Below are 24004 nucleotides of genomic sequence, written 5' to 3'. Positions count from 1 at the left end.
AAATTTTTTTATACTTTTATTAAAGTCCGGAAAACATAAAATTGTATTATTCAAATATATAAATATAGGTAATAAGGGTATATGACTAATATGCAGAAATATGCTATTTTCTTTAGTTCTTTACCTATAGAAGAATGATCAAAGATAACCTATTTATCGTAATTGCATATAAAAATAAGCATAATAATATGCAAAATCTATACAGTATAAATCTTTTTTTTTATTTCTATTGTTATGGCTATCGGTTATTATTTTTCCTGTATACAGGTTAAGTTACCTTTGAAATTTGAACTTCATAATAAACGATCTCTACTGTATAATATTATTTAAATTAAATACATTTATACAATATACTATATTTGAATACATAGTAATTTACAATATTAAATTACATCAGTACCTATGTACTGTAGTAAGTACTGTATAGTAAGTATTGTTCTGTTAGAAGAGCATTATCAAAACTTAGAAGAATTAAAAACAAATTCAGAACGAATATCTAGTATAAATAAAAATACTTAATTGGACTCATGATATTATTGGAGTCAGAAAATGATATTTTACAGTCAATTAATTATTTAAATGATATAATATAAACATTTGATTTGGTTGTAAAAGCTATAAAACAATTTTAAATAGAATACTTACTTTGAGAAACATATTATACTTTAAATTGCTACTATAATTAATCTATAAGAACTAAAATCCTGATATATTATATACAAATTAAAAGACAGAAATTGACATATGGTAGTCAATTTTGAAGTACTTACAACCAAAATGTAAAATTTAAATACCCTGCAATCTTTTCAATCAATCAATTTACGCATTGCACATTTGCACACAGGTGTAGTGAGAGTGAGTGAGATGCATCTTGCACCTTGCAGGTGTACTTTGCCTCTATCGTACGTTATCAATAACTCTCTATAATATCCAATTACTTAAAATTATAAATATTTCTTAAACCTGAAAGGTGTAAAGATGTAAATACCCAGGTAAAATGGATACAAAATTAAACAAGGGATTTTTTGTTCAATTCTTTGTTTTTATCAAAGAAGAGAGTAAAAAGCATTATATATATAATATAAAATGTATTATTATATTATTATTATTATTTGTCTACAAACGAATTTAAATTATCATTACAATAACATAATATAACACTATCGTAAAAATATTTAAGTATATATAATATTATAAACTAATATCTACGTTAGTTAACGTCAATAATAATTAATAAGTTTTAAGTTAAATATTAATGTTAATGTCATATCTTAAGCTAAAAAGAACAAATTTGAAAGAAAAAACACATACGACTTAATCTATAGGTACTGTTAGTCGTTATACGCGCGTAGATATTATATGATAAATATGCAATCGATCTGTTTAACAAATGTGGGGCTGTATAATATATAATATATTATATATACGGAAATAAATGGAATGGGGAGTAGGGGTTCAAATCCCACCCTCTTGAAATTTTACAACCGAAAAAACATACAAATTCTTATTACTATAAAATTGTTTTTTTTTAATGATTTGTGATAATTATGAACTCTACCCACCCCTCCACCATAAAAAATTCCTGCAGTCCATTATGCCACCGATCAACACGTTTAATACAATATTATAATTTAGTTATTAGCTAGTAAAAAATAATCTTCATGTATTAATATTATATTTAAACAGATGGTCGATCGAGTGTAAGCGTTAGTGTAAATAAATTATTCAATTTTCAGAATTAAAAACGATATATAGGTATTATATAAATTCAAAATAGCCATTTCAACGATATAGCCCGCGCCCGATTCCTGTTGGAGGTGAGATGATATATATATATATTATGTATTGTATTTAAGATGTATATTATTACTAATATTCAAAGCTCGAATTGTATAAGAAGGGGTACACAGGTACAAAGATCTTCTATTAATATATTTTATTGAGACAAGGGGACGGTACATTCTTTTACAAAAATATTTCTGAAAACCATATTCAACGTTGATATAATATTGTTAATATATTATAATGCACCTTCTTCGGTCCTTTATTGACTAAGATAAGTTTAATAAATTGTAAAATGCATTAATGATAAAATCATGAGTTAGGACCACTGTGATATATAATATATAATAATATATCTTATTGAATTTTTATTTGGTGTACACTGTACATTAATCGGAGTATGTATATTTTTATAGTTATGCTGAAAAGTCTATGACAACTCATTTTTCAAATTCGAGCAGTGATTATAATATTATTGTTAGATTATTTTCATCGTACGAGCGAGACTCGAGGGCGGAAATGTTTGTGACCAGAGAGATCGCAGTCCGGGAGGTCGGGCGGCGGCAGTCGTTCGTCGCGGTGTTGAAACTGTGGTGGCGGTGGAGGTGCGAGTGATGGTCGTTAGTATTCGTCTCCGTCGTCGCCGTCGCCGTCCGCCGAATCGGTGGCCACCTCCTCGTAATCCTTCTCGAGCGCGGCCAAGTCCTCGCGGGCCTCACTAAACTCGCCTTCCTCCATGCCCTCGCCCACGTACCAGTGTACGAATGCTCGTTTCGCGTACATCAGGTCGAACTTGTGGTCGAGCCGGGCCCAGGCCTCGGCGATGGCCGTCGTGTTGGACAACATGCACACGGCCCGCTGCACCTTGGCCAGGTCGCCGCCCGGCACCACCGTCGGCGGCTGGTAGTTAATGCCGACCTTGAATCCGGTCGGGCACCAGTCCACAAACTGTATGGTCCTCTTCGTCTTGATGGTGGCGATGGCCGCGTTCACGTCCTTCGGCACCACGTCGCCCCTGTACAGCATGCAACACGCCATGTACTTGCCGTGCCGCGGGTCGCACTTGACCATCTGATTGGCCGGCTCGAAACAAGCGTTGGTGATCTCGGCCACGGTCATCTGTTCGTGGTACGCCTTCTCGGCTGATATCACCGGTGCGTAGGTGGCCAGTGGGAAGTGGATACGCGGGTACGGCACCAGATTCGTCTATACCAAATCAGATACATACACGCAATCCTTTATTATTTGTATATTATATTATATTTTTTTAAATAGCTCGTTGGAGTTTTACCCTCTACGTCCCCCTTCTATTCAAATGTTTAAGACGGGTTTAATTTTCTTTTTAACAAATTTAAAGTCAGATTATCCATATAGTTATCATATCTACCAAGTTTTTATTTATGTTGGTACCTTAGTACTTATAATATATACTTTTAATTTTGACTGAATCCACAGTAAAATAACTAGCTAGATCAATAATAGCTTGATAACAGATTAATATATTATACACATAACAGAACAATACCTAAACTAGAAATAATTACAAAATGTCTTATGAAATTATTGTTATCTATGCGGTGATATAGTTGGAATTGATGCTAAATATGCGACACTTGCATTTTCTTACTGTTCAATGTTAACTATTTATTTTTATACTTTATTTTTAAAGCAATTATTATAAGTATTTCATAATCGTAAATTTTTTGTGAAATTTAAAATGCTGATAACTTTCTACTAAATTAAAATGTCAAAATAAACTTTGGTATAGCCCTTAGTTAATGTTTTTACTTTTTACTTTTATAATTTCTAAAATTCAATGTAATAGCCTAATGGATTATTCTGAACGTAAAATATGATATGTTGATCGTTAGTATAACGGAGACAAAATATGTGGATATATATATATAATACATCCTATAAAATGCTATTTATTTAAGTATACAACAAACGACAATTACATGGACTCGTCGTCATATCATGTAAAATGTACTATCACAGAAAAGAATATAACGATGTTATTGTATATTTCGTTTCAACATTTGTATTATTAAAACAACATAACAACGATTTTATACACAGTAAATACAATGGTGGCAATTTTAGCAATTTAATAAAATCTAGCAAAACTGAATTGGAAATAGGTATATGAACTCTATAATGGTTATGTTGATACCACTGATAAAATATGTTCATTTTTTAATTTTAAATTATAAAATTATTTAAGTAAATTTGTAAATTCATAGTATTTTATCGTTTATCTTCAAAAATTTGATATTTAGATTTATAATCTACACAATAATGATCAACACAATTTAGGAGCTTACATGGTTTCCATTCTGTTAATATACATCAGTTTACATTTAATCAAATTAAGTTCCATAATAATTCTATGCTTAGAGATCCAATGGCAAGGTATAGCCCTATTGCCTTAAGGTACTTATATACTCATGGTCATAGATTCATAGATTAAAGTAAAATATTCGTTTTAGGGCAATGAAAAAGACGTAAGTACCTACTCTAGATATACAATAATTGCAACAATAATTTTTTTCGAACAATAATAACTACAATACATTGTGTATGAAAGACGATATGTATGTATGAATACGTATGTATTCGGGTATTTATTAATTTTATTGTGATTTTTTTACTTGAAACTCTGTCAGGTCGACGTTTAACGCGCCGTCAAACCTCAGCGACGCTGTAATGGAAGACACGATCTGGCCGATCAATCGATTCAGGTTGGTGTACGTGGGCCGTTCAATGTCCAAGTTTCGGCGACATATATCGTAGATAGCCTCGTTGTCTACCATGAACGAACAATCCGAATGCTCGAGAGTGGTGTGTGTGGTCAATATGGAATTATACGGCTCTACTACGGCCGTGGATACTTGCGGCGCCGGGTAAATGGAGAACTCCAACTTGCTCTTTTTTCCGTAGTCCACGCTCAGCCGTTCCATGAGTAGTGACGTGAACCCGGAACCGGTACCGCCACCGAATGAGTGGAATACTAAGAAACCCTGCAGCCCAGTGCATTGATCAGACAGCTTCCGGATCCGGTCCAGTACAATGTCTACGATCTCCTTACCAATCGTGTAGTGACCACGAGCATAATTGTTGGCGGCGTCCTCTTTGCCAGTGATCAGCTGTTCGGGGTGAAACAGTTGTCTGTACGTGCCGGTACGCACTTCGTCTGTAACAACAACATTAGTTGATGACTTTAATTATAATTTAATATATACAATTACATAATACGCCATGATTCGTTAGTATAGTGAAAATTGCAATGCTTGAAAAGGGAAGGATCTACGGGCTTGTGTGTATAACACAGAAGACATTGTATAATTTGTATACAATTTTGGATAAAGTTTTTAGATGTATTTATTTTGAAATTACAGGGGAAATTTTATAAAATAATAACTGCAAAGCCAGTATGGTTGGTATACAAATGTTGTATGGATTCGAATATTGGGTAGTGTTCAATAAAACGGAAGACAAGGTAAGTGAAACGGAGATGTGAAGCCGTGAAGGCCAATATGGAATTGTGGAATGACAAGGGAAGATAGAATAAGAAATTAATTCATTCTACCCATAATGAATTAATAAGAGTAATATACAGGAGTAGCACGAATTGCATACAAAACGAGAGTGAATATGTTGAAATGGTTTGATAATGTTATGAGTAGGTAACGGATGTTTATTCTCTAAAAACATTTAAAAATATGCATGAAATTATGCACTATAAAGTATAAAAATATGCATCAATAACATTTATTTATTTATTAATAACTTATGAGTAAAGGTGAATCGGATGTAATAAGAAAAAGAAGGAGAAATAGAGAAAGATATGATTATACGAAAATAGCTAGAGTGAGTATAATTAAAAATACAAAAAATCAATAAGTAGGTACCATGGACAATTAAATACTTTGATCATTCAAGCATAAAAAGATTCATCAAACACAATCTGTTTTTAAAACATATATGATCATTGATTACATATTGTTCTATTATACGGTTGTCTGATGACAGTTTTAAGTACATTTAATATAATACGAGGTAGGGAAAAAATTGGTTACCGACAACGGTTGGCTCCAAATCGACAAATACAGCTCTCGGGACGTGTTTTCCAGCTCCGGTCTCGCTAAAAAACGTGTTGAAACTATCATCGCCGCCGCCAATCGTCTTATCCGATGGCATTTGTCCGTCGGGTTGAATGCCATGTTCTAAGCAGTATAGCTCCCAACACGCATTACCGATCTGGACACCGGCTTGACCAATATGTACTGATATACATTCACGCTAAAAATAAATGTATGAATAATATTAATAATTATATTATTACTTATATTGATAAAATATGTTTAATATTATAGACTTGTAAATTATTATGTTTTTCTATACTTTATAACTGCCCATATAACTATATACTCTGTCCCGCGAGAGAACGTGCCACAGACCGACCAAAATCAGTTTTTCTGCGCTAACCTCAATGATACCCAGCTAAAATGAACGAGGGGCGGCTTAAGGCATAGGCGACGTAGACCCAGGCCTACGGCGGCATTAAGAACACTTTTTAAAAAGGCGGCATTTTTTGACATCGTTATGAAAAAAATTGAAAATATTACCTAATTAATATATAAAAAAAATTCGGTACTATTCTGTTATCCCTACTACCACGACTCTCAATTCTGTTATCTCGACTACTATAGTACTATCAAGATAGTTCCGTATTTTAATACATAATACACATGAATTGCCATATTTTATATAATAATGTATATTATAATCTATAAACCTTGTATTAGTATAACGTTTATTATCAGTAATCACATAAATTATCACAGTAGTGGAGAGTTATTTAAAATAGTACTATATCTTAAATCATGTATAAAACATGAAATCATCAAAATTATCAAAAAAACGTCAAAATACGATATTAAATAAATATAAATTATGCCGCGGCAATCGCGGCACCGGCGTGGTAGTCGAGATAACAGAATTGAGAGCCACGGTAGTCACGGCATCGAACGGTAGTAGGGATAACATAAAAGTACCAAAAATTCAAATGAATATTACCTATTTTAAGTTTTATTTTTAACATAGTATTATACTATTATCTTTCATTCGTACATATTATGAAATACCATAAATTGGTTATATACGACAAATAATTATTATTGCGACGCATAGTGTTAGTTATATAATAGGCATATTTTTAGTACAATCGAATTTATCAATTGAACAAAACTAAACAATTTTTTCAAGAGTATCGTACTGATGAAATTGCTAACTATACCAGTAACTGCAGCTTCAGCAGAGAGAAGCTTTTCTAAATTGAAAATTATTAAGAACTATTTACGTTCAACAATTTCACAAGACCGTTTGGTAGGACTAGCAACAATTTCAATTGAACATGAAATCGCTGACGACTTGGACATTGATGATCTCGTAAAAGATTTTGCAGCTTTAAAAGCACGAAAATTAAATTTTTAAGTTGATGTTAAATGAATAAACATTTTATTTTAAATATGTGTAATTTTACTATTTTTACCTAATATATATACCTACTATTATGTAGTTGTATAAACTATAAAAGTTTTATTTTAGTTCTGATTAAGAAAAAAAAATTGTCACCTATTTATTTGGAAGAAAAATGATTAGACCACAGGGGCGGCAAAATTGAGTTGTGCCTACGTATAAAAAATCACTAGGGCCGGCCCTGAGTGAACCAGTCTTGATAGCATGGTGACGCGAGGGGTTGAGCAGAACCGGCGCGTTCTCTCGCTGGATAGACTATACCTGAATTAAAATTTGGTTAGGTATTGATTGTTTTTAAAATGTGCCGTGGGGTAAAATTTTCATTATTGATACATGTTCTATCTAATCGTATACGATGTTTAATATATATATTAATACCAATTTTCAATAATGTTTTAGTTTCGTGTATCTTTTAAAATATCAGTGTATTTTAATTTATTCGGATATTTTTATGAAATTAGATTGATTTGGATTTATAAATACATACGGTTATATATAACTTCCGTGACTCGAAATTCATCACATAAAAAAATTAATGAACCAGCGCGTGAATTTAATAGGCAATAATGGAAATTATCGACAAAGATTATTATGTATATAAAAAGATCGGTAATCACTAATGTATGTTCATGGTTGTAAAAATACAAAGTCTACAAGTATTTTTTAGAAACAAATACAAGGGAATAATATTTCAGCATTGCTTTTATTAAAACTATATCTTTGAAATATCAACAGCAAATAACATTTTGTACCTATACATTTTTTTTCTTTTAATCGACATAACTTATTTGTTAATTATAAATTCAGATAAAAGTAGTTTACATCGATTTACATTTTCCATCATATTTGCATATATTACTAAATAATTATTCGTAATATACATTTCACTTTAGAATATTATCAGGACCTAGGAGTAGGTACTATTATTTCTTATTACTAATTTATAATTAGTAATATTTATAATATTTATATTCGATTATAACATGGTATACATTCATAATGTGGTAATAATAGTAAACGTCAAGTAATGAGTGCGGAGAAAATTCATTAAATACCAATAATTAAACTATAAGTCAACGATCATTCCCTTCGTAAGAATACCGAAATATATAGATAGATGTCCGAAACTTAATTGTCATTACCTCTATCCACATGGTGTTATTTAAAAAAATAATATACAAGATAGATAGGTTTAGTTTGAAATGTAAAAACGTAAGAAAATAAAAATAATAATGATTGGAAACACGTATTGTTTTTATCTGAATTGCTTATTTTTCTTAATGATGGTTTTTTTTATGCTCAAATGGATTTTTTTCTGCACATGTACTATGTACACTTGACGACAGCAACGCGTTAAACCGTGTCTTCGGATTTAGTGTGTTCTATATTATTACTCAGTGTTATTATTATTATGTATTTTACTTAGTTGTCATCGTCATCGTCGAGTCGTGAGATGACTAGCGATCCGAAAATGGTTCGACTGAAGACTACGAAAATGAAAGGCAAATGATAATAAATAATAATATATACGAGAGGCGTTGTGGTGAACGGAAGACTCTTAATGTTATCGTAATCCCACCGTAACCAATAAAATGGGAGAACTAAATTGCGAATTACCCTGGGACACAGGAAACCATCATACGACACACAATTCCTACATATATTTAATACAAATCTAATATCGTAATCATACTGTTGTCTACCGGACGGGAGCGGCGACGAAATTAGATATAAACTGGTGCGTGTGTGGGTATATTCTCTCTCTCCGTCGGATATGGTGAAAAAAATATAATAAAATATAAAGACAACGGCGATAATAAAAATGAAAAACGACAGAAATCGCTAATGGAAACAATTACCATAATTATTATATTATGTTATATGGGTTTTGTCAGGCATATTATACTATAATAGAGCATTTATATTATATGTATAATTTATAATATAAGATAATATAATATAAATTTAAGGACGAGCGACGCATAATATACCGGACGATATAGGCGTTGGGCTAGGTGGATAATTGCATGGGGGCGGCGGTTGTAATTATTATGAATTAAGATGTGATAGTGATAAACTGATAATGATAAAAATAATAAATATAACGCATGGAATTGTACAGAAGCACTTTTACGCGACAATTTCTCATATAAACGTTCTAGAAATAAATTTCCTAGACTAATAGGTATAGGATATTATAACAATATATTTATATATATATAACACAATCATTTTGTATACCTAAGTGAACATAATATTAAATAAAGATTTTTTTTTTAATTTTATAATTATCTAAATTCAAATACTTGACAACAATGTGTGAGTATTATGGAGACTGGAGAGAATAATATTCAGAATTATGGTAAACATTTTTTGTTTGGTGTTAACAATGGAAGTAATTATTTCTAAAGTAAATTATCCCTACATGATACTTATTTTGGGTATTCTTTGTTCTGTATAGTAAGTACTACAATAATAAAAAATTGGTGAAGTATAATATCAATTCCATGGGATATTGATTTTGCCAACTATAATATATACTCTAACAGTAGTTATTAAATACTAATATTTACTACCTGTGGATCCACTAGAACTTTAAATTTAAAACTATATCTATATGAACTTTAAAAGTGTTGACTGATGACCATATAGTATCTAGTTGATTTGTTTTCAAATTTATACATATTATATAAATCAATAAATCATTACTTTGAATTAAATATTTCTATTAAATAAAAATATTATAATTTATGTATTTTGGCCTGGTCCGTTAGAACTTAAATAAATAAATGTATCATATGAATCACCAATGACGTAGCCAGGGGGGTTTCCGGGCTCAACCCCCCCTCCCCCGAAATTTCAGACACAACAATAATTTTATTAATTTAATTATTGTTTGTGGTGATAAAGCAACGCCGCTCTTAACACACTTACTTGATCTATCCATAATATATTAATATGTATAATTATATGAATTATATTGTCAGAAATACAGTGTAAACTTAATTTGTTGTCATAATTGGCCATCAAAAATTAAGCCCCCTCTCCACGAAAAAAATCCTGGCTACGGCAATGTCAATCATGATAAGCTATTGACTTCCTATATAGAATTCAGGGTGCCACATTGACGAAACTCATTATACTAATAGGTATATAAAATACATAATAATAATATTATACATTAATAAATTAATTGATCAGTGAAATATTAATACAATCTTAACTATTGTCTATTGGCCAATTTCTACCATTTTTTCTTATACACATTTAAGACTACGGAGTCGATATAGCCATATAGGTAAATACGTAGTATGAACAATAGCCGACGGAGTCAAAAGGTATTTTATTTCAATGGAGTCGATAAAATAAAGACGCACATTGCACAGTGATTTTTTCATCAAAAGATACATTTGAGATAAACGCCCAACATACAGTTAAATTATAGTGGCCACACAGTTAGTGTATTTTTTGTCAATCGTCTTATTAATGAATTCCTCCCAATACGCGCACAAAATCGTTATTATTAACCCAATAGCCTCGATACATCATGATATCTCAAAAATCGTAATAGACATCATCTGATCGTCATATGCCATATGACCATAGTCTATATATACTGCTTAATTTTCTTCTAAGTACTGTTTTAATAATGATTGCCTTGACACTAACCCTGAAAAAAACCTAATACATTTCTATGTCCCTAAAATATATAAAATATAGACAACAACCTATATTACATCATTTTTATCAATGCACACCCAATTCACATTATTGAGGAGAATTTATTACCATCGACATAATTTCAATTAAAGTACCTACTTCTTAATTTATAAAATTGAAGTGTATAACTAGAAATATTCCACACAATTTGTGCCTATTATACCTATATATGTTATATATCATGAATCGAGTAATTCAATAATTTAAAAAGTCAATCTATTTAATTTGATAAAAATAAAGAATACAATGTATATTACTATTTTGTTTTTGCATTACATGTCTATCTACATTATACTTAAGTTAATTAAAAAATATTTCGTTGAAAATAGAAAATAATAAAAAAAAAAATCAGATTACCTATAATAATTAAAAGTTATAATAAATAACTAGATACTTAAATACTTGATAGGTGATAGCTGTCAGTTTAATATAATATTGCTACTTATTTAAGTGAACTAATACATTATGTTATAGTAATTTTATGTGAGATAGAACTTTAATTTAATTTAGATAATATAGGTAAGTAAATAAAACGTAGGTATCTTGATAAATTGATTAAGTACTTGTTTTATTAAAAATATCGTATCATTAAAAAAAATATTATTTCTGTTTAGCCATAAACTTATAATGTATAATAATCAATACCTATACATCTTTTTCATTTCAGCTGTATTTTTGTTTTTTAATATTTATAAAACCTTATAATTATAGATGTTTTAAAATATTTAATACTTGATTATTGTTTATTATTTTTCTTCCGATAATCAGTTAGAGGTACCCACGATAACAGGCAACAAGCACTCATTGACTCATTTAACTGACATTGTGATATTTGATTACTGACGATTGACGAAGTGACGAACGAAAATAAACACTATTTTTTAATGCATACCTATCTTGAAATTCTTTTCCACTCTTTAAAGTTAAGTTCCAATTTTCTTACTTAAGTCTAAATAAATACAAATTATACTGGTACTATTTAACAATAAGTAATAATTAATTTGAGTGTATTAAAATATTGTTATTATGATGATATAATTATTCTCCATAGGTATTATGCAGAAGTTCAAGGTTATAAAGAAATGTATTTTAGTTTTAATATTCTTACATATGATTAATTTTAGAAATAATTAGAAAACTATCACTATCCTATCTAATAAAATACAATATAATACGATCTTACCAAACCTAACTAAATCTAATAACGATTAATGTCATAATTTATTGTACTTTTATTTTTTTTTAGTCTAATAATAACATTTATTTTTTGCTCAAAAAAAATAGGTAATTTTAAATTTTTTTTAGTGTTATAACATTGCTGCAACTCAACACATTTAGTTATTAATGTATTTATGATAATTCTTTAGGGTTTAGTCGGAAATAATAATTAATTTAATTAAGTAATTCATAATGCTGTTAAAATAATTTAAATAAAAATAATATTTCTAATTATAAATATGGTATATTTCTCTCTATTCTTAACTTTAAAATATAATCAATAATATAATCTGAAATTATTTTTAATTATTTTTAAACATAAAAATATAAATTTTTACTTTCTTTATAAAACGCATGTTATCTAAATTATCAAAATTGAGAAACATTTTTAATTCTTTATGTTGGTGCCTAATTAAAATAATTATTATTACTGCTCAACTCCAAAATATTAATACTCAAAAAACACATTATGGTATTATGTATAATATTATTTTATATTCTATTGTAAACATTATTTTATAAATTATATATAATATTGTTAACATTATTATTTCTGTCGCCTGTCAGTTGTCATATTATATACTTAAGACTTAACACATTTGCAATCCTCATCGCTGCCGTATTTCTTTTCTAAAACATGTCTATCCAATATAACGGGATTGTTTTCATCTATTATATACTTTCGATCTTGAAAGTACGTATTATCACGTATATAGCATAGAACTCTTGTTGAAACCCAATATATTTTAATACTGCAGCACATGGTCGATGAAAAAAAAAATTTCACACCCATTATGCTTTTATGTGGCTTATCGTAGATGACTAAGCAACTTTTTTTTACTCGTTGTTTTCGCATTTTAATGAAACCTAATATACATACACATATATTCAACTATTTTATTGTTGCAAAACAAATTATGTCTGCTTAAATTACTATCACAGTATCACACAATAACGCAAATGACTGTGGATCATTCATATTAAATATAGTTCTGATGAATACGAAGGTACCTAACCTATTATGAGTGATTTTAATAATTTATTATTTATTATTCGTAGTGATTATCGATACACATGTCATTATTTTGAGGGATTTTATCGTTTTTTTTCAAAATATTTTGACATTTTTGAGCTGTATACTAATGGGCATGAGATATTATCAAAAAATCTCATACTTACTGTTAATTATCATCATAATACATTATAAAATCAAACTCGTAATAATATAAAGCAAATTATCAAATTATAAATGCATATTTAATTTACATAATATACTCTAACTACCTACTAAATATAGACACTTTGAACGATCGACAAAAAAGAATACACTAAGCTATTTTTTTATTACAACACATCAATTCTCCTTAAAGAGTACTTTTTCCTAAATGGAATTATTAATGAAATATTATCATAATATATTATAGTCATTCATTAAATATTAAACATTTAGCCATTTAGGACCATCACTTATGTATAGAAACTACTTAGTATTGAAAAAAAATTGTTACTTATTTATTATTTTATTCACTATTGTATAGGCAATTGACAACGAATGAATTAAAAATAAATAAGACAAAAATATAACTGATTTTATACATTGGTAGTGTAATAGATTATGTAATTACACTAAAAGAAGTTTCATTAATCGCAAATTATTAAATATGTATTATGTACGTATATTTATGTTTACCTAGATACCTAGTAAAAAAATTTTCGAGTATCTATATTACTATTTTTAGAATAATATTATATATTAATACAACGATTATTATAGTTATTTTATTGTTATGTATAATATCTAGATATAAAATAAATATATATTATAAGTACTTATATAGTATTAGGTGCCTATATTATATAAGTTGGCTTTTCGACTTTATACAAAATAAAAAGTAAACCAAAAGTAAGTCATAGGAAAAGAAAAATTCCATTATAAAGTTACACCAATAACCATGAAACAAAAAAACTGTTTTGTATGATTACATCCTAATTTGTTAACCACGAAAATATTGATAACTAAGGTGTCACGCAAAGCCGTTTTCATTTTAATGCAATATTATTTTTACTATATATTTACTGATAATTAAAGATATTTTATTTAAACAAAACTATTTAATATGTATACATATAATATAAACATATATATTATTTTTATAAACAGAAAAACAATTAAAAAAATTTTTAGTTTTAAAATTATTTCTCATCAAAAAAGAAATTTTACGTTTAAAAACAATATGTTTATTTTTCAAAATTCAAACCCGAGTTTCTAGAATATACATATTACATACAATTTAAGTATTATTTTTTTTAAATCTACGTTTCTTATATTTATTAGATAATATTATTTATATTAAGTGGTTAAAATTCTATACATAAAAAATTGTACTGTCTAAGTTATACGCGTATGCTAGATATTATCAATCAATTGAATAGGTGCCTGGTACCTATATAAAATATAAATACTTCAACTACGCTATACTTTTGAATAATGTTGAAGTATATCCACTTTTTTGAATTGTTGAAGATATTCATAATTGTAACTTGTTATTGGTATAATTATGTATGTTCTAATTTAAGATTATATTAATTTTTTTATATTTACTTAAATCTCAAACAACATATTTTAATATTAAAATATTTATTTGTATAAAATATTAAATAAATTTATGTTCTAGAGACGAAGAAGAAAAATTGTAAAACAAATAAAATAATTCAAATATTGTATTCAATAAAATTATCATCTGTTAAAAGTTAATATATATATATGAAATATATGAAAACAATTTCATGTAAAACTATAAACCTTTTTTTTCTATAAGTTCAACTTTAAAATATTGTTTAATATAAACGAAAAACTTGATTTTTTAGAATCTTATTATGATTATAATATAATAACGAATTTCTTTTGATTTATTAGGATTTGTTTTATATATTTAATTTCAATAGCATTGGTATATATTCCAAATTTAAACAATATTTTTTAAAATAGTTTAACTCTTAACCGAAGACCTTCCATCATTTCACATGTTCCCACGACATCTATAGAATGTATAGCTCTTTTAAATTTAATGTGGTGTGATGGAGTATACGCTCAATACGCTCACGGTGTCCACCGCAATTATTAGCGATTTGTTACACATGCACATGTATGCGTACCTATATGACAGGCTGTTGATATAATGTGTAGCGACTGTCATCAACATAAAATGTGTATATGTGTTACACTGTGTACTATACTATATACGGGGTTCGTTCACTCGTGTAGAATCAATGGTTTTTATTTAAGTTCGGAGAAAATATTATGTGAGAAATTTATAATATAATACGTGTTTTATTTTACTCTCCTTCGCCTGCACACCCATAAAAGTGGATTTACAGAAACAACGAATCGAAAAGGAAGTGAAAACCGCAGATGTGCAGCGTTAAATGTGTATAGGTATGTATATAATATATTGTCCATTGCAGACGACGAACGGTCAAATCGATTAGCGACGGTTTTAGTGTAAGACGTAACCGTCGTCTCGGGAAATGACAATTTTCCTAAATGGAAAGCGCGCGGCAAAAAAGACGAAGAAAATCGTGACTAATGTCGTCGAACGTTCCGGAACGCCGGCGACGCAATGACTCAAAAGTCTATTCGATAAATTTTTAACAACAAGAAAAATAAAAATAATTATAATTATAATAATAAAAAAAAAAACTCTAATATCCACTTACCATCTTCGTCGAATGTTTGCAGCGGTTTTGGTCTCAACAGTAAATGACTGTGTATATGGTTTTTCGGCGACGTTTGAAGTTGTTTCGTACGGGCTTAATGAAAGACACTGAGACGCGTCACTTACCGTGCTCACGCTCTTATATAGGCGCGACAGCCGCCGCTACCGCCGTACACGAGAACTGTAATACGGGTATGCGTCTTGGTCGGTTGCACCCGCGACTCACGAGTCAGCGGCCCCTTCCACCGCCCTCATCGCAATATAATAATAATGATGAAAAAACAAAAAAAAAACACGATTTGGATATTTAATATGCACTTACACCAGTTATATGTGCACTATTAAACCGTATACGTAAATAATAATAATATAATATATATAATAATATATTATATATGTGTATATCCGCCCACTGTTCATCCACTGGTAGGGTTGCATACATCACTTGCAGATCCTGCAGTCGTTGGTCGATGACCACAAATGGATTACACCGAGGTCGCTTCTAGGACGATTTCCTTGAAAATTATTATACCTACTTGTGTTATTTACATTTAAATATATATTTTTATGAGCCTGCACTTGATTTGCAGATGAAAGGTATGTATAAGTATACCCAAAATACGACTTTATCGACGCACTATATTACGTCTCATCGTTATCCCATACATACAGGACGCAGTTTATAGTGTTGCAAAAATATTTATTATTTCCTTCGTTTCTCATATTAGTCATTTAATGTATTTCTTTGAAGGAGTGATAGGAATTGCTTGAGTCTAAATATAATATATATATACATTTTACTATTTAAGTAGTATATTATGTATTTATAATACAAATGTTATTTTCTAATTGCAAATAATGTGTAGTACAAAATTACTATTGCGCAAATTACGCGTTGTATTATTACAGAATAAAACAGATGCACAGCATTTAAAAATTTCATGATTTTTATATTAAAATAACAGTGAACTTAAAATTGTGATTTATAGTAGGTACAAGCCATAAGTAATAATCTTTATAAGTTTGTTTATATAAAGTATAGGTAATAACTAATAATCATGTCCATTAACTATTTATATTATACTTAAGATATTGTTTTTAAATTAAATTAATAATCATTTTTCTCCTCGTAAATATTTCTACATGAAATTATATCAAAAACAGAACCTTCTATAATATTAAGTTACAATTTATTTCTAAATTAAATTTAAGTTAGGTGTTACTACGGGTAACACCGCTGTCATTTATTTTGATTGTTTTTTTTTTTTTTTTTTATTAAGAAAAATATATTTACAATCTATTTTACAATAATCAGTAAGTATGATGACAAAGTTTATATAACATTATAAAATATTCGAATAGGAAGACCCTCAGTAGTGTCACCTGTTTTTGATTGTTAAATATATAACTATAATCTACATGTAGGTGCATCAATACTCAAATATATAGTTACGTACATTTCGGTATTTAAAAAATAGTAAATCATCTTTTATTCATTATTTAATATTTAAGTATCCAATAATAGTTACATTGTACCTACTACTATAGAATGAAAATATGTTTTACAAAAAATTATAATAAAAATCCAAGTTAATCATTTCAATTATTTTATCATTATTTATGCTTTTTAATGACTTAAAATTATGTAAAAGAAATATTTAAAAAATGTGTTTTCTGAAGTGAGTATCATAATGGATTGGTATATTATAAGTTATATATAAACAATAAGCAATGTTTTTAATAAAAAAAAAATTGAAACTAACAAATTGAGAAAATACTAATAATATTATAAATGTAATAAAAATATACCATCTTTAGATTGAAGCTTAGAAATTGATGTTTATCTATCCACCATCTTAACGCAAAATTATTTTGTCCTGTAGAAAATGTTATCATTGGATTGAAATAATATAACATAATAACACATATATAGCAGTGATTTTCTCAATGATGAGGTACACTCAATATCTACTTACTAAACATACTACTGAGCGAGTTGTCGGTTTTTTCAAATGTTTATAACTTAAACCCAAAATTATAATATAAAACCTCAGAAAGTTTTCTTATTTATACAATTTAAAATTATTTATAAAGTGATAAATAGAGGAGTGGAATGTCAGAGTAATGTATACACCTAAATAATATACATTAATTTATACGTAGTATTATGTTATATATTTTAAATAATTAATAAAATAATACCATATATGCGATGTACGATTTACACTATTATATAGCATATGTATATAACACATTAATACGTGGAACAGACGAAGAAATTAATTTTATAAAATTGCTTCCTCTTAAAATATTTAAAATTCTATGTTAAACACATTTTTGATCGCGCCTGCTAAATTTCTTAAAAAAAACCAAAAATGTATACTGATGATATTCTTTAAATTTTATAAATTCAATCTAAATTGAAACTTTAATTTAGGTAAAATGAGTCATCTGATATTTATTGTCAGGAAAAATCCCTAATGAACTGTACAACACTACAGGAACGATGAGCGTGATGTTTGCCCTTGTTATCTTTATGTGTACGGATATTCGGAGAAAACATCATCATGGTTCATCCTGTATAATAAATTATTAACACATAATTTTGTAAAAATTATTAAAGATTAAAATAATACGTTAATGGTAGGTATGCGAAACATTATTCACATTATTAGTGGGTCGACACCACTCCCCAAAGCAAGGACAACCTATCATAATTTTCAAAGCACAATTTATTTTTAGTGCCAATCACTAATAAATAATAATATAATATCCAATTCAACTTTAATAATAAGCTAAAACATTGCACGTTTTATTGCAAGAATTATTTTTTTAATTTATGTGTTATTGTTAAAAATATTCTATTCCTATATATTAATTTTAATTTGTACCTATAAATTGGAAAACTTATAAAAATACATGTATTGCATTTTCAAATCTTAGATACCTATATATAAAAAAAAAATAATGAATTTTCAATCATAAAATAATATTTACTAATTTTGTGTAAAAAAAATTATAATTATAGATTTTTCGATATTTTTTAATTGAAAAATTATAATTTATAAGGAATATTATATTGAATTTTCAAGCACTTTTACCCAGCGAATAATTTTTAATCAACATTTCTAGAGCGAAAAACTAAAAGAAAATTTTAAATGTCTTATGCCCATAAGTATATAGCTTAAAAATGTCAAAATATTTTAAAAAAACAATAAAATAAACATTTGGTAAAAAATTCAAATATCTATAGTTATTTTTTTTAGTCAGATCAAAAACGATTTTATCAAAAATTAGATTTGCATACAAATTTCCAGTTTTTTCTTCATTGTTTTTTGTTTTTTTCGTCGATTATTTTATTATTACTTCCAACAAAGTACCAAGTAGATTCAATTTTCTCCCAGAAACCACCCTCATTTTTTAAAACCGAAGTATTTTTACTGCCTCAAAAAAGTTTACAAAAACAAAAAAAAAAACCACATACATCATTGAAAAATTAATATATTTATCATTCATCGCTCCGCTCAGAATCTAAAATATTACATTGATACATTTTAAAATTACTAATAATATCAGTTCGTCTGGATTAATATTGCAAAGACTAAGTCTTCTTAACCCTCTTAGAGTGCTTTATATATCATAGAGTAAAAATACTCTATACTTAAGTCGGTTTTGATTTTTGGGCATCGTTCATAAACGCACACTTTCAAAAAAAGGTCGTTGTTAAAAACCACACACTTTTATACTTTAATCCTGCATATTTTCCCCATACCAAACCGTTCAATACCACACACATTGATATATATTAATAACACCCGTTAATCATATTTAATCAAAATCACAAAATCATAAAAATAAAACTTTTGGGTTTATACAGCAAAATCAATTCTATTCCAATATTAAAAAAAAAATTACAATAATAAAAATTCCAAATCTGGATCATCGTTAAAACTTTTTTTTGGTTCGCCTTATTTACCATCACATATAATTCCTAATATTTGCGTTATTATAAACGTTTATTGAGATTATGGCTACTTGTCCAGATGAAAAACAATTTTATGATTTTGCTGTTTAATTTTTAACTGTGAATCAAATGTGTGCGGTTTTGAACGGTGTAAAATGTGCGATTACGAACGGTAAGTGTGCGCTTATGACTACCGCAATGATTTTTATAACCTTCAATGTTATTAGCTCACAAAAGAACTCTTTTCACCCATTGGACTTTTGTCTTTATGCTTATTCTTCACAAAATCACGGCAAATTTTAAACAATTTAAACAAAAATTATATACTTTATTAAAATTAATAACTATATGAAATTGTGAGAAAATAACTTTTATAACAATAGGTTTTTTGTTGATATTATTTATTTTATAGCAAAATAGGATAATCAACATTATTTACAAATGCCTAATATATAAATTAGATATTTTAATTTACAATTAAATTAATGAACATAATGTGGAATTATACACCAAATTTTTCATTTCGATTTTAAGCTATAGGTGGTACTTTAATTTTGATCAAACACCCACTGTAGCTGCTTTGATGATAATTCTCTCACAAGGTTTTTCTATCTCATCCGTTAGAGAGACCGAGACAGTAAATGTCGGTGTAACGTCCTTTTAAACAATGTAAATTGAAACGCTCCGCATACGTACGCGTCCATGTGAAGCGGGCCTCAAGTTAGATTAGACGAGTAGAAGCCAGCCATGGCGTCCGGACTGTAAAGGTGGGGCGAGCCATTAAACAAAATAAAATAAAAGTGATTCATTAGAAAAATTAAAACATTTCTGGAGATAAAGGAAAAAATTGATATGAGGTTCAACTTTGAACGTTACAGAAAACTGAAATGTATCTCCCTATTTCTGGCCGATTATAAATTTTAGCTACAACAGGATTTTGAAAATTTAATTTTTATGCACACAATGGCACATGATTTTAAAACAAAACATTTTCATACCATATAAAATGTAAAAAAGTACATTATTATTATAACGTTTTGTGATTTAGACTATTTTAGTATTCTGCCGTCATACAAAAAATACAATAACTTTTGGATTAACATAATTTTAGTTTCACTGTTTATACATTATTGGAGATATAATACTTAATAATATGACTGAATTACAGTTTATTTTTTTTATTAGAGATGTTATATTTTTGTGTTATGTCAATAATAGATTTAGTGAAAAATTGTATAAGCTTATACGATACCAAAACACCTTGTTTTTCCTCATTAAGGTAGTAGTATTTATAGACAATAGTCAAAAGTTTATAAATGTAATTTTTTAGATAAAGTATAAGATAAATGTTGATTACGAAATTCAAATTGATATTAATAACTAGAAATATTATAATGATATTTTACTACTATACACTAACATGATAGTGATGATACATTATTATCGAACCAATATCTTCCCAATTCTTATAATTATTTACAAATTTAAAATAAGAAAGGCATTTCTAACTAAATCATTTCATTTCTGACTAAAAGTCAGTGACATAATTTAATACTTACATTGAATTCTTAATGTACAATATAGAATTATTAAGCAAAGTAAAATAATATTAATAATAAATAATAATATTCCAAATGTAACTTTTATTTATTTCTAACGGCTTCTTAGAACTAAATAACCATAATTTTTATTAGAGAGCTTGCTCAATAATCAGATATTAAATCTAGTAAATAAGATTAGCAATGACAATGTCATTTTGACATATTATGTCAGTATAGGTAGGTATTTTTTTTTAAGGATTTAGTAATTATTGGTATACGTGGTATGTCTATGTTACATTTACAGTTTAGACAGTTTAGTTCTTAAAACTTAAAATTGTAATAAGTTATACTTTGCGACATTCTATTATAGACTATTTTTCTAAAATATTAAATTTATAGTTTGGTTAGAATTTACATAGGTATACTTAAATGTCTTAAATTGTATACCTAATTTTGTATTCAACATTTCTAAACGGAATTCACTATAATGGGGACTTTTTTTGGTCAAATGTATACTCCTACACAAATAACATTTTTATCTGTAAATAAAAGATACTGTAATATCCTACACGGACCTTTTTACCCGAAAAAAATTCTAGTACCTAATATACTATACTCCAAAATTTTTACTCGAGTACACAATTTTGGAAGTGAAAAGCTCAAAAAGCTAAAAATGATCATAAGTAAATACAATTTATAACTGATATTAATTATATTAGACGAAATGTGTATAATATTAGTAAATCTATATTGTCACCTTTGTCTAAAAGTATTATAAAGTTCATGGTACAATAAATGTAATGGATATTAAAACAAACTACTTTGAAAATTTGTCATTTATTTTATCAAATGATCAAGATACCCATATTATAGTATTTTCTTGAATAGAAAATTTAAAATTTCTTTGTTCTAACGAAAAAATATTATTAGACTGTACATTTAATTATGGTACAAAATATTTTCTGCAGTTATTTACTATTCATGGTTTTAAGAATCAAAATTATATACCATTAGTTTTTTCTTTGATTTCTAATAAAATAGGTATATTTTTTTTATTCTTATATTATTTTGTAGAAGTTAACTCAGTAAGTTAACTCTATCGTCTCTATATTTTGTAGGAGTTAACACTATCTTTTGTAGGAGATTTCCTAAATTTGTAGAAGTTTAACATTCTCCCTTTTTTTTTTATTTACTTATTTCATGTGTACTTAACGTGAACTTTTATTTCTATTATTTTCTAACAAATGTCTTCGTATTGTGGTATAAAAACGGCCGTAGCCATTTTATTCCAAAAACGAATTTTCGTTTTTCTCCACTATATCACATAATAGGTACTTACTAGAATACTAGTCACTAGATAATGGCATTTTAAATTTATTTTTACTATCTTACGGTATTTACAGAAAGATATTATTAAATTGTGTTATATTATTGAAATAATAAGGTATAAAATATATATATTAGCTATTATATGTACCTATTATAAATTTATAATAATATAATAAATCCAATATTTTAAACATATAAAAATTATATCTACTAAAATACTAAAAGTAAAATAAATGATGTACTTAAATAGCTATATTAAAAAAACAGATGACTTAGTGATAGAAACTGATCATTGATGGATCGTTTCTGTTCAGAATTGTTTTTCTTATTTAATGATAATCCATAGATATAATATTAAAATTATTGAATTTAAATTTAACACATCTATAATAGTGATCCATCACTCATTACCTAATGTACAGCAGAGCGATACCCACTTACCTAATACTTTTTTAATTTTGTATTCTGAATAATAATAATTAACTCTGAACTAAATAGTAAATTGGTTATGTAACTACCGTACCTGTACCAAACTCAATTAAAAAGTCCTAAACTACTCGTATTCTATTTCCACTTTTTACTAATTCATTCACTTTTTCTAGAGCATTAACAACAATAATATATTTAAACAGTAACTCTGTGGGGACTGTGCCACTCTGCTAAATAGATTAATACTTATAAGTTTTAACTTATATCTTACCAAATTACTAATTCAAAATTCGATTTTTGTAAATAAAATACTTTTCTACTTTAAGTATAAAAATGTATATTCTTGTTCAAAACTTAAAAACTTAAAAAATAATAATGATAAAAATAGTAAAAGCCCATAACTTTTTTTAAAAATGATATTTTTTAATCACTTAATAAACATTTATAATTTATAAAAAAACATTAGTACTTTTCAAGTGTATACAGTGTCTATTATTAAAAAAAAAAATCACATCCTGCAGTAGAAATATTATATTAATATATCATCATCATTCGACGTGAACAGTGTTATATAGTTAAGACGGAAAAACACCACTTAAATAGAAATTGAATTCCTATATACTTGCGTTATTTCTAGTACTATTTCTTTTTTTGCCCTACCTCGTTGCCCCCAACTGATACCAACCCATCCGGCTCAGTTATACAATTAACGTTGAACACACAAACACTCACACTCAAACGTGAACATAAAATAAATAGGTATA

General features: G+C 27.6%; 1 protein-coding gene across 1 annotated transcript; it reads right to left on the bottom strand.

Moving 5' to 3' along the window:
• Positions 1 to 1068: 1068 nt before the first annotated feature.
• LOC132931722 (tubulin alpha-1C chain) lies at positions 1069 to 16137 on the bottom strand. The gene is made up of 4 exons (XM_060997676.1): positions 15979 to 16137; positions 5862 to 6084; positions 4434 to 4975; positions 1069 to 2988 (listed from the first exon to the last, which is right to left on the bottom strand). Exons 1-4 carry the CDS (start codon positions 15979 to 15981, stop codon positions 2404 to 2406), a joined length of 1353 nt encoding a protein of 450 aa, XP_060853659.1. The 5' UTR covers positions 15982 to 16137; the 3' UTR covers positions 1069 to 2403.
• Between the last annotated feature and the right edge of the window lie 7867 nt (positions 16138 to 24004).

The sequence above is a fragment of the Rhopalosiphum padi genome, chromosome 1, assembly GCF_020882245.1.
Source record: "Rhopalosiphum padi isolate XX-2018 chromosome 1, ASM2088224v1, whole genome shotgun sequence".
In the NCBI taxonomy this organism is placed as follows: Eukaryota; Metazoa; Arthropoda; class Insecta; order Hemiptera; family Aphididae; genus Rhopalosiphum; species Rhopalosiphum padi.
Note: the sequence above shows the minus strand (reverse complement) of the source record. Positions and strands in the feature narration are given on the sequence as shown.